This window comes from Terrapene carolina, unplaced genomic scaffold (genome assembly GCF_002925995.2).
Source record: "Terrapene carolina triunguis isolate 2854851 unplaced genomic scaffold, T_m_triunguis-2.0 Scaffold85, whole genome shotgun sequence".
In the NCBI taxonomy this organism is placed as follows: domain Eukaryota; kingdom Metazoa; phylum Chordata; order Testudines; family Emydidae; genus Terrapene; species Terrapene triunguis.
This window is the reverse complement of record NW_020664436.1, coordinates 8,905,111-8,917,911: the sequence shown is the minus strand read 5'-3', so window position 1 is coordinate 8,917,911 and position 12,801 is coordinate 8,905,111. Positions and strand designations below refer to the sequence as shown.

The following is a 12,801-nucleotide window of genomic DNA, read 5'->3' as shown; positions in this document are numbered from 1 at the left end:
TACTTTATAGTTCAGAATGCTGGGGAATGAAAAAGTATGACATGTCCAAACTGTCTTTATTCCATAAAACCTGCCTAAGAAAAATCCTCCATATCTTTTTGGCCCAGAACAATCTCAAACCAAGATCTGTTGACACAGTGCAGCCAAGAGGATCTGAGCACCATCATTGCGCAGAGGCGATGGAGATGGATCGGTCATGTGCTTCAGTTGGAAACTGGTTCCATCACCAGAGTAGCAATAAGATGAACACCTGAAGGCAAGCAAAAACGAGGTCGCCCGAAAACAACATGGCAAAGAGCTGTGGAAACCGAGCTGAAAAACCTGGGGTACAGCTGCGGAACCAGTGAAAGACTTGCCAGAAACAGTCAGGAGTGGAGGAGCTTCATCACTGCCCTAAATGCCAGAGGTAATAGGAACATGATGATGATGATGATGAATTGTATTAAGAATGGCTCAGCTGTGCTTTCTCTGCTGCTACCAGTGCCACCACGGCTACACTATTTATACACAAGCAGACGAATCACACCACAAGCGTGTAGTGTAAATGTAGCTCTATTTAAGCTCAGCTGGAAGCTTTTATAAACATCTTTGGAGTCCATGCTCTCTCAGGCTTTCTTTCAAGATTTGGGTGCACAGATTGTTAGAAGAAAGAGCAGGTTGACCCAGAGGTGGATATGAGTACAGGCTTCCTTACTGTGATACTTGTTCCCCTGGACCCAATTGTCCAGTAAGCACTGAATTAGTTACAGCCCATTCTTTTTGTTTGTTAGTATGTACATGCCTACATCCGTTACAACACCTCAAAACCACCCATTTTGTTAGTAAACCCACCCTATCGTGCACAGCATTACACATATTACACAGGCATTTTACCTTAAAAATATATTTTTTTGCAACAATTTGTTGCCACAAATCTCCCTGGTCATGAGCAATTCTCAGGGGAGATAGGAAGGGGCCGTAAACCAGGACTTTTTATGTAGCTGGGAAAGGAAGGGAGGAGGAGATAACACTGCTTTACCCAAAAGGTACCTTTGAGATCCCCACATTTCTTATGCAGCTGCAACACTTATCAGTTCTTACAAGCAACAGGGAAGGGCAAAATATGGCAACTTATTTATTAAACACAGAACTACAGCCTTATGTCTTTGTCCCCTAATGCCATGTTAGCACATTAGCAGCTTCCCAGGTCTCTACTTAACCCATACATATCCCAACACAGATGACTCGGGGTTTAAGCATAAAATTTGAAATCACTACACTCTTTAGCTCCAGAGGTTCAAACCTCAGCCCAGTGTCACTCAGTGTGGAAGTTAAACTGAATATCTTGCAGTTCATTTTGTCTGGGTCTCTCAGACGACATGTAAAACTAAGGACCTGGCTTTACGTATAGGGTACCCCTACACAGCCCCTGGGGTGTGATTTACAGCTTGGGTATACGTACCCACACTAGCTTTAATCTAGGTAGCTCACTAACGACAGAAACTTAAAGCTGCAGTGGCACAGGCTGAACAAGCAAGTGTACACCCAGTGGGGTCAGGCAGGCTTGTGAAGCCTGCACTGAAGCTTGCTGCGCCGCATCTTAAGTTCTGTGCTTAGCAAGCTAGTAAGATTCAAGCTAGTACAGGTATATCTACATAAGCTGCAAATCACATGCTTGGCTGCAGTGCAGACATACCTAGTGTTCTTTAAGTACCTATTCCTTTGCACTAGCTCTGTGGTCTTAGCCTCCCTTCGCTAACCTGTAATCTGCAGGAACCCACAGCTTCTGTTTTTCTCTGGATGGGGTTAGTCTCTTCTACCTCCTGAGTGATTTTTTTTCCCCTTGGTTTTCCCTGCTGTTGGCTAGGGAGCTCAGGCTTTCTATTGGTTCATTAGAAACTTCACTTTTGTCTCAGCCTTGCATAGGAGATTCTTCCCTAGTGGCAGGTTTACCTCTAATTTTCTTTATACTGCACTCCATCTCTCAGCAAAGAGATTTCTGCAGTGCTCTCAGTGGCCTGCCTGCCATAGTACTCCCATTTTAGCTTCTGTCTCAGGGGTTTCCCTTGTTTCAACACCATGGAGACCTCTCAGGGCCCCTTAACTCTCTTGGTGCTTTTCAATGCCTGCTGGTCTAGCTTCTGAACAAAGAGCCTGGTCTTGCATATTCTAGCTCCTTTCTACCCTCTGGTGCCAAGTTCATTTCAGTTTTAGAAGTGCTCTGATCCCTCTGCACCCACTAGAACCTGCTACAGTTTGTCAGTGGGAATATGATATTGAGGAGAGATCATAAATGAACCACCTTCCTATTCAGAACGACTGGATTCTGTAAACTCTCAATTGCTGGCCACCTTCAGGGTTGGTTTCCTACAGTCAGAATCTGGGGTACATAGTTTTGGGAGAACACCTAAAGTTCTGTACCATTAATGGGGTACTCTTGTTGACCCTAAACCTCCCTTTTAGTATTTTCCAGGGCAAATCTAGAGAATTGGAGACCTACATGCTTTTATTTGTGATGCATCTTCTCTACCAGCTATGGAAAATGTCTGTATAAGACTTTGCATTTTCACTGTGACTTGGAGGCTCAGAGAGAACTCTTCTAATGTTAGTTAGGCATCACAATGAGACTGTGAGCTAGGAAAGTATCGGCTCCATATTGCAGAGGCGGTGTGCTGAGAAGTCGTGTGACTGAGATTTGTTTCTTTTTCAAGTACGTGTTCCTATAGGTGCACCACTGCAGGATGTGTGTGCGCCTGTGCACTTGCAACTGGAGATTGTATATAGCAGTGTCTGTGGACCCGCACTTGCCTAGAGCAGTGCCTCATGCTCCCAGGTGAGGGCCTATAAAGAGGCGTGGGCCCACCACCACTCTAGTTCCTTCTCAGCTGCCTGCGGCTTGAGATGAAGCAACTGTGGTGTCCACTGCTTTCAGCTTTTCTTATTACCTCCCATGTTTATTTCATTTATTTAGGTTTTTATTTTACCTCATTTTTATTAGTTGGAGCACAGCTTATGTTTGGGGATTCCTCCCCTCTGAACTTGATGCCTTGCTCTTTGTGGTCTATGATACTTCCCTGAGGTATGTTTAAGATTCTGGAGTTCAGGCCTTGCCAGATTTGCCAGAAAACTTTTACTCATAGTGACGGTCACTCTAGCTGTCTTCAATCTCTCAGAGAAACTCCTGTCCCATCAAAGTGTAAAGTCTGCACAGGGTTTAAAAGTAGGTCCCACAAAGGTAAGAGAGGCTAGGCTAAAGCTCCTCTTAATAGAATGCTCCTTAGTTCCGACGGGGTCTGTGTTTGTCCCTCTAGGTCAGTCTCAGGCCGTACCAGTGACTTCAGGTGCAGTTCTAGAGATGATGCCCTCTAAAAGAAGAGACCACCCCCTTTTCTTAGCAGAGACTCTAGAAAGAGGACTAAGTCACCACATAGAGCTGACTCTTGGGAGTCCTCATGTCCCACAACAGGTACAGCTGGTGCCGGTAGCGAAGCGTCAGTACTGCCTAAGAAGTCCAGTTGGAGAGTTCTTCAGTTAAACAGCACCAGGAGGCCCTTTCCTTGGTAACAATTGATACCTCTAGGCATCGAGATGCATCTAAAACCAGGAACTTGAGGGCTCTAGTAGTGTCATCTGATTAGAGCCATAGAAACGGCTCAGAGTGATACCCAGCTCCTTCTCAGGTACTGTCCTCCTCAGGACATCAGCTGTCTGAGCACACAGCTATCATCTTGTTGGCCTCTCTGGTACCACATGAAGCATCCTGGTTCTGCATCAATCCCTATTCCAGGCCCCAGTATTGCTTCAACAACTTGTGTCTGAACCCTTTCCCACTAGGACAGGATGCACTGATGAACTGATGCACAAAGCTCCCCCCTCCCCCCCCCCCCTTTCAACTCAAGGGATAACACATCCTCTGACGAGGTTTCTGTACAAGGCTGTGTCACAGCATCGTACCAGCACATGCCTCTAGGGATGTACCCTGATGAGGACTTTCCAGAGCCCAGCAGATGCCCTAGATTCACTGAACAGCCACTGGCTCCACAAGACTGCTCGCTGGTATTTTATGTTCTCTTGGAACCTGAGGCGACCCAAGATGAGCGAGACCAACCAAACAAAGAAGGGTCAACTTTGGACAAGTTCTCATCTGATGAGATGGTAATGCCACCCTTGCCCTCTTATGCAGACGACTTTAAGGCCTTCCAGGACTTAATGAAGAGTCTAACTGAATCCTTCCACACTGCTTTGGAGGAAGGTCTAGTAGTCTCAGCATTCTCTGGTGGACATTTCACATATCTCCTCCCAGTGTAAGGTCGCCCTACCCATCCATGAGGCACTGTTCTCACCTGCATGAACTCTGTGGTAAAAACACCTACTACTATTCCACCCGCTTACAAACACCAGATAAAAAAATATAACGTTCTGCCCAAGGGAATGGAATACTTCTTCTCCCATCCCACCCCTAGTTCCCTGGTGGTAGACATGGTCAACAAAGAGAACTGTCAAGCACGCTCCACACCCTCTCCTTCCGAGAAGGCATCTAAACGCCTTGATCTCCTGGATAAGAAAAGCTATTTGTTGGCTGCTTTTCAATTTTGAGTCACAAATTACTAGGCCTTGAAGGCAAAATATAATTTTTACTACTACTCAGTTTGTTCAATTTATTGAAGAACTCCCATGAGACCCCAGGAAACAATTTCAAGCCCGCATTTCAGAAGGTCAGCTGATCACTAGAGCTTCCCTGCAATATGCTCTTGACAACCCCAATGTGGCTTCACAGTCCTTAGCTACTGCAGTAACATCCTGGTTCCAATCTTCTGGCCTCCTGAGGGAGATACAGAACATTGTGAAAGACTTCCCCGTTGAAGGGCTCAAGCTCTTTAGTTTTAACACAGACCCCTCCCTCCACTTCCTTTCAGTCACTGGGAATGTGTGTGCCTGCAACAAACAGAAGTCTTCCGTAAGTCTCAAACAGTATAATTCACCTGATCATTTCAGTTCCACCCACCAATGGCTCTACGGAGCCCCCCCAAAAAGGGGACCACCATCTTCCCACAACCACCCAGCCTGCACATTTCTCTAAGCAATTGTTTTGACAACTTAGTCAAGGGCCTCAAACAGCCTCTTTCTCTGGATCGTCTGCTGCACCATTCTGCCATCCAACCTCCTTTTGGAGACCACCTATCTCACTTACTACCTGCCTGTGAGCTCATCACCTCAGACAAGTGGTCATTAAGGTGGTCACTATGGGATACTCCATTCATTTCCATTCTCTCCACATATACCCACCTCTGTTCCCCATCCCTCTTCAGGGACCCTTCTCGCATGGGAGGCTGCATCTCAGATGTGTTCAGGCATGGCTAAGGACTTATGTATGCCCTGAACAGACTCTCTTTCCAAACAAATCACTGTACCTTCGCAAGTGGAAAGAACCATTAAACGTCTCAGGTGGTGGAAAGAGCCATAAAGGTGGTGACGTGAATCCTATTCTCATGTCTACCACCTTTGGAAATCCTTACCACGGATGTGTCTCTCTTGGATTGCAGTCACATCTACAGGTTGCCAGTCTGTCAAGATAACGTTAGGCAGCAGGGAAGCCATGTACTATATAAACCTACATGGGGTAGCAAGATTCCACTCTTTATGTGCAGAATGGCTAAAACTGTGGAAGTGGTGCATCTCCCATCACATAAAAATCTGTGAGATTTACCTACTGGGCCTTCAGAATGCAACGGCGGACTCCCGGAGCAGGAACTTCTATCAGGACTATGAATGGGAGCCCAGGTTCTGACAAGACCCCTATTTGAGACATTAGAGCAAACTTATTGATAACTTCTTTCCTTTTAAGATCTTCGTTTATTGTAATGACCGTGGCCAGACAAGTGGGAGAGATTAATTCTCTCCTCCCTTCTGTGTGCTTTCAGTTCTCTTCAGAAGAGTTTATTTTGTTTTTGTCCTGGAATTTTTCTGCAGTTAATACCAAATTCCTCTGGGACAAGTCCAGTATCTTCCCCATCAATGACAAGAGGCTGCCTTTATTGTATGTTGAGCATGTTGTTAAGCTTTATATTTCTCATTTTCAAGAATTTAAAAAGTAAAAAAAATCACTCATGTTTTGAACGTTGCAACAAGAGCAAGGCTGCTGCTACTGCTGCTGCTGTTAGATGGGTATGAGGCTGCATTCTCATGTGGTCTGGCTGGTAAACCTTGTGTTCTGAGCTTGTCAAATGCCATAGGGCTTGAAGTCTCCACTTCAATGCTCACTTCAAGTGAGGTATTTTTTCCCAGGTATATAAGGTAGCAGGCTTGGCCCTCTCTTTTTACTATCAGCTGGACCTGTTCACTTCTCTGGATGACTCATTTGGCTGCAAGGGCCAGCTTAGCAGCACAGTAAGGTAAGCTCACCTCCTGAGGTTGCTGCTTCTTAGAGCCATTGCATGTTCTTTTAACCTACCTTTGTAGGATGGGAGAAGAGACTTTGAAAAAGGGAAAATTACTTGCTGGTAATTCCATTTGTTGTCTCCTCTCATTCTTCATCCTGCCTTTCTTTTTAGTGGTTGATGTGCTGCCTCTTGCTTCCTATTTCTCTTGTATTCAGTTGCTTTCTGTACAGTTCTGGTAGTTCTTTAATTGGGATGGGCAGGTCCTGACTAGGGCTTATATAATTGGAGGTGAGCTTTTTCAATTCTGCTTCCTCACTTCCCAGTAGATGGCACCATAATCCTGTCTGTCCATTAATCATAGACTGGAAGTAGAAAAGACTGCAACAAGCAAAAGTAATTTTACCTTGGATGATATCTGTAATTTGAAATAGTAGAATGCTGTATAGTAACATTTAAATATATTCATGATGAGAAATAAATGTTTTTATTGGCATAACCATTCCAACTTTAATTCACTTTGTTTATACGTTACAGCATGTTACTGTATGCATGCTACTTTGACTTATGTTGAGCAACACACAAACTCAGGGTTGAAATAAAACAGCTTTTGAAAAAGGAGTTGATTCGTCCTCTGATATTAAAGCCTCCTTTAAGTATGTCTTAAATATTTTCAAACAAGAAGTAGGATTTAAATCTCCCAAAACACAGGAAAAGCACGAAAACGGCGGTTCAGATATTTAATATTGTTTTCAATATACTTTCAAATATGATTATTGTTCATCAAAGCACTAGACTGATTGTGAAGGAAGTGTTTTTATTTTTAATTCTCTTCTCTTTCGAATTAAAACCTCACTCTGTCTTCTAAATTGCACTCTTAAGACCATATACTGAAACACTAATTCACTTTGCTTTCTGTAATGTTGAAAATTACAGAAAGATTCAGTTCTAAATCAGTAGCTTATTGCTAGTTTTGAAATTTAATTTTTTCTTTTAGCTAAATCAGACTTAAATAATTCAGCTCACATTGGTAAAACTTCAAAAGTAGTAGCACCAAACATCCATTTTTCAGATCTTCAGTAAGAATACTACCTAAATTAGAATCTATCTTTCATGTGGCTTATTGGCATGCAAATACTTACTTTGACCTGTTTGTGACAGTGGAATTATTTGATACTTCTTTCCTGTGATGTTGATGCGTAATTACCCAGCCAGACCATTAAGGATTAAAAACCCAGAAAATTTGATGATGGGGAGTAAAGAATCCCTTTTTTTGCCAGAAAACAAGTGGAAATCCACCCATTGGTGATAAAAGATTGGAGGGCTTTCCCCCATAGAAAAACTTTCTTTAAGTTTACAAAATTTTCCACTCAGTAATTTTATCAAAAATGTTGATGCCAGCATTTCAAAAATATCTCTAAGGTAACTACATGGCCAAAGAAACAGTAGTTCCCAGACTCTTTCAATGGGGGACGTGTTTACCTTCCTGATGATATCAGCACAGTGTAGAAGGGAGACTTCCCAGAAACAGCATGTAGTGCCCCATGTGATTATAAAAATTGCTATGAAAAATAAATGCCTATCCCCTCTGTCAGAGGAGCAGAAAATTACCTGTGTGCTTTCAACATACATTTTTGAAAATTGCTAGGTTTTCAGAGTATATTGGTTAGTGAAATACAGTAAGTCCTTTGAAGAGGACTACCTTTTTAAAGATATATAAACTGTTGTCACCTGTCAGTTAAATATATTCTGTTTGATTCTCTCTTTTAGGGGTGCTTTCCAAACAGGCCAGGGACCTCTGGATGCACAAGTGAAGCTCTTGGAATTTACCCTGGAACAGAATTTTGAAGTAGTATCAGTTAGCACCATTTCTGCAGTAATTGAGTCTATCACCTTTTTGGTGCACCATTACATTACATGCTCAGACAAAGTGATGTCTCGCAGTGGGTCAGACAGCTCAGTGGGTGCTCGCGCATGTTTTGGAGGGCTCTTTGCCAATATTATCCGCCCAGGTGATGCCAAAGCAGTTTGTGGAGAAATGACAAGGGATCAACTCATGTTTGATTTGTTAAAGCTGGTTAATATCTTAGTGCAGCTGCCACTTTCGAGTAACCGAGAATATAGTGCTCGGGTTCCAGTGGCTAGTAGTACTACAGACAGTGTTTCTGATGAAGAAAAAGTTTCTGGAGGCAAAGATGGCAATGGAAACAGCTCTAATACTCAAGGATCAACTGCATATGTGGCAGACTTGGTGTTAGCCAACCAACAAATTATGAGCCAGATTTTGTCTGCTCTGGGCCAGTGTAACAGCAGTGCTATGGCAATGATAATCGGTATGTATTTGCAAGTAGATAGTATTCATTTAAATAAAAAGCAACGTCTCTTTCAGAATGTTAAGACTTAATTCATTTTCTCCCCATATGAGAAAAATATAATAGTGTAGAGATGAAAGTAGGGAGAGAGTAATACCAAACACACACTTTATTGTGGAATTGGCAGTCTAACTTTTTGGAAGTTGCTTAAAATGTTTTAATAGAATAGATCAACTTGAATTATGAACAATTGAAACAGCATTATTTCTTGACTTCACTGCTTCCAAAAGGTAGAGGGCCATATGGTGGCTTTGGCCCTTGCACAGGGCATAAGAACCATCCCACCTCTCTCATTTCTGTTAGTCTCAGTGAATGCTGACAGTGTGTTCTGACTGACTACCAAGTATATGCAGAGGTCAGATGGTTTTCTAGGAGGTTTACTCCTATTATAAATAGGTAAGCAAGCTGAGTGTAGTACTGTGAACAGCAGAGTTGCCATTTAGCGAGGGAATAAATTTTGAACTCCTGTGCAACACATACATCTGCACCAGACATTCAGTGAGCTGCGAATATTCTATAATATACATTGATATTGCCCTCTGAAAAGAATCCTAAATACATTTTAGTTGCTTTTGGCTAGATGGAGCCAGCTGTGACCGTTGAACTTCCTGTCCCATTCCCTTGGTTAATTCACCTCCATTGTAGTGTCTCACCTAACATTAAAGTAAGCTCTCTTGGCCCAGGATCAGTCCTTCCTATATGTGCTATAAAGTGCCTTACACATGTCTGGGCTCTGTAATAATAATTTACACTTCATTGCAAACTTCATTGTTAATTACATGCCAATTCATATTTTGCAGTAGCTATGGGAATACTAATTTAATGGAGATTTAAATAGCATTAGGTTCTGTTAATGCACTCTCTGTTTGTGTAAAACTGGCAGTTTGTCTGCCAAGCCTCAGCATCTTGGCCTTAAACTGTGCGTTTCATCTGTTTTTACTAGGTGCAAGTGGTTTGCATCTCACAAAACATGAAAACTTTCATGGTGGATTAGATGCAATATCAGTTGGAGATGGATTGTTCACTATATTGACAACACTTAGTAAAAAAGCCACTACAGTGCAGGTGATGCTTCAACCAATTCTTACCTACATGGCCTGTGGGTACATGGGAAGACAAGTAAGTTCTCTTAAGTCTATTCAGTTACAGTTTGAAATGTTCTTTTAATAGAAATTTTACAGTCTTGTAGCTGAGACTTCAGTCTGCTTTAAATATTTTCTGAATTAATCCTATAAAAAACCTTTAGATTTCAAAGCCTTTCTAAGAAACATGGAAGTCCTCACAGATAATAGTTCACTCTATAATTGAGTTACCAATGTACATGTCATTTTAATGGTGTTTAGTCTCATTAAAATTGTTAAGTAGTTTCACTGCTTTAAGTATGAAATAAATTAGATTCCTTTCAAGTGATGCACATTTGTAGCGACGATACAGCTATTTTCTTGGCTCTTCTTTTCTCCTTCATGGCTCTGCCTCTGTAGACTCCCATTGAAGATGTTGCATGTCCTGAAATGCTTGCAACTGTTGGGGCCATATGCACATGCTGCTTTGGTCTAAGATTCTGGAGAAGAGACTCTGAAATTTCCACTCTTGACTATTTCTCTTTCTGCTAGCCTGTGTTATGAGGATCTCAACATTTTCCCTGTATGGGGTTGGCATAGGGCTTTTTTGATTGCAGTTAATGCTGGTTATGTAAAGAGTTAAGTTTTATTCGCCAAAGAATAGACACATGCCAATCCCATAACTGCTGGATTTATCCATGTTCAAGTCAAAAGTAGATGGAATCCATATGCAAGCTTCTGGCTTTCAAATGCTGGCAGTGAGAGATTTCTCTCATCCCAGTCTACTTCCTGTGCAGTAGGAGATCTAGTTCTCTTCTCCCTCTCTTCTTCTTCCCCCCCCCCCCCGCCCCCCTTTCTTGGTTCACCTGCTTATTTTCTGCCTGCAGTACCCAAGTTCCTGAGGTATTTCAGACTGGTGATTGCAGACCTAGCAGTTCTCCACAGCGGGGTGGCGGGGCAGTGTGTGCGTGGATGTATGCACGCATCACCTCTGTACTTTACAGCTTTGCCCAGGTGGGCCTCCACTTTACCAAAGTGTCAGGAGCATTATAGTGGTATGTCTGAGCCTAATTGCTGATCTGGAGTCCTACAAGGCTGCCTTTCCCTTGACGAGTGTGGCCCTGCTCGTGTTTTTGTCACCCCAGGCCTTTTTTGCTCCGTTCTTCTGAGCCTAGCTTGTCCATTTGTGACCAGATCTTGGAGATGTCCTCTGTAACTGGTTCCCTTCCAGTGAAACAGAGGGGTGGGCCAACACCAGCTTCTCAGGGACTGCATCCTTCCCCTGTTTAATGAACTCACACCTATTTAGCTCTCTGTGGGATAAGACTTTCCCCTTCAGGGCACTGGTCATGGTGTCCAGAGCGTCTTCGTTTCCTTGTTTTCTAATCAGGCTTTTAGGTATTCATGTATCTGAATAATGTTCTGGCCTTCAGGCATTAGCCTTTCACCTGGGCTGAGGTGCTCATCCACATCCACCTCCAAAGCTTCCCCTCTTGAATAGATCTTCCTTGGAATCCCCCTTCTCCTGTTGGAAACTGATTCCCCACCACACAGGCTAAAGCATTACACAATACGCAAGAACAGATATGAAAAATTTGCTTGGGTACTTAAGCAGTATCCCAGCTCAATGAAACAGTTACTTTTATGTAGGGGGGCTTTCATCCATAATCTAGTGGACAAGCACATAGATAAAATGTTAAAACAGGATTATGAAGTCTCCAACATGTCTTAGAGCTGCTTTCATCTGTCCAGCCACTTTTAAGGCTGCATTCTTCTGGGTTTGCCATGCCTTTGCCTTAGTTGGTACTAAAAGTGAGAACACCAACACCTTGTGAATTCCTTTGAAAGGACTTCAGTTCTCTCCATTTTTTTTGTATACTTCAGGTGGCAATGCTAATTCCATATTGTAGTTGCATTTAATCCAGGATCCCTTCAGTGTAATCATGCTGTTTGAGGAAACCCTAATTACACCTGTACCCCGATATAACGCTGTCCTCAGGAGCCAAAAAATCTTACTGCGTTATAGATGAAACCGCGTTATATCAAACTTGCTATGATCCACCGGAGTGTGCAGCCCCACTCTCCCACCAGAGTGCTGCTTTACCGTGTTATATCCGAATTCGTGTTATATCGGCTCGCGTTATATTGGGGTAGAGGTGTATATTTTTCAAGGAAGCTGATGTTGGCAAACTTTTCAGCTGCCTCGTCAGGGAAATGAAATGGCTTTTCTCCATCTTTCCTTTCCCTTAGGGGTTTCAGCGTACCCATTTCATCCCTTTTGGTTCCTCCAGCATTAAGAATACCTTACTGGCTGGCTAGCATTCAAGGCAGAAATCATCAATTTATATCCCTGTCGTCTCAAATTCAGTGAATTGTTGCTGATCTTGATGGCTGCCAGCCCTCTTGAAGGATGGTTGAAATGGTTTCTTTTCCATCTAGACTGGTTCTACTCTGACCAAAAAAAAAAAAAAAAGTCATTGGCAGTTGTCTGTTTTGGCTATTCAGTATTTTTAGCCCCATTCTTAACTGAGTAGCTTTCCCTGTTCCTAGGCAAAGAAGATTTTCCCTGAGATGGGGAGCCAGGGGAAGTATATTAATGCTATTTCATGGTAGAAAAGTGAACTGGGCACTTGCGTTAGCTGTTGGGAAGTGCTGTCCTATCTTGGACTTTATCCTCAGTTGGGGGTGGGGAAGAGAGGTCAATTCTATAAAAGAAATAATCAGGTAATAAACTTCTCATTGTGTTTAAATAATCTTGCATGAAATTTAGCTGTGCACTATACATCATGACTAAGTAGTTCATATATTTCTTCTAGGGTTCTCTTGCTACCTGCCAATTATCTGAGCCACTGTTATGGTTCATTCTGAGAGTGTTGGACACCAGCGAAGCACTGAAAGCATTCCATGATATGGGTAAGAGAGCTGGATTTTCCCTCATTAAAATGTGCTTAGTATACCAACGTTAGGTAAGCAAATTTAAGTAGGTCAAATATGCCTTTGCTTTCTTAGTGT

The 12,801-nt window shown here is 42.7% G+C and overlaps 1 protein-coding gene across 1 annotated transcript in view; it reads left to right on the top strand.

Moving 5' to 3' along the window:
• The window catches only part of BIRC6 (baculoviral IAP repeat containing 6), a 330,062-nt gene that overhangs the window by 147,073 nt on the left and 170,188 nt on the right, over window positions 1-12,801 (top strand). The window contains 3 exon segments of the mRNA XM_024194786.2: window positions 8,127-8,689; window positions 9,672-9,847; window positions 12,606-12,702. Coding sequence (XP_024050554.2) covers window positions 8,127-8,689; window positions 9,672-9,847; window positions 12,606-12,702 — 836 coding nt within the window.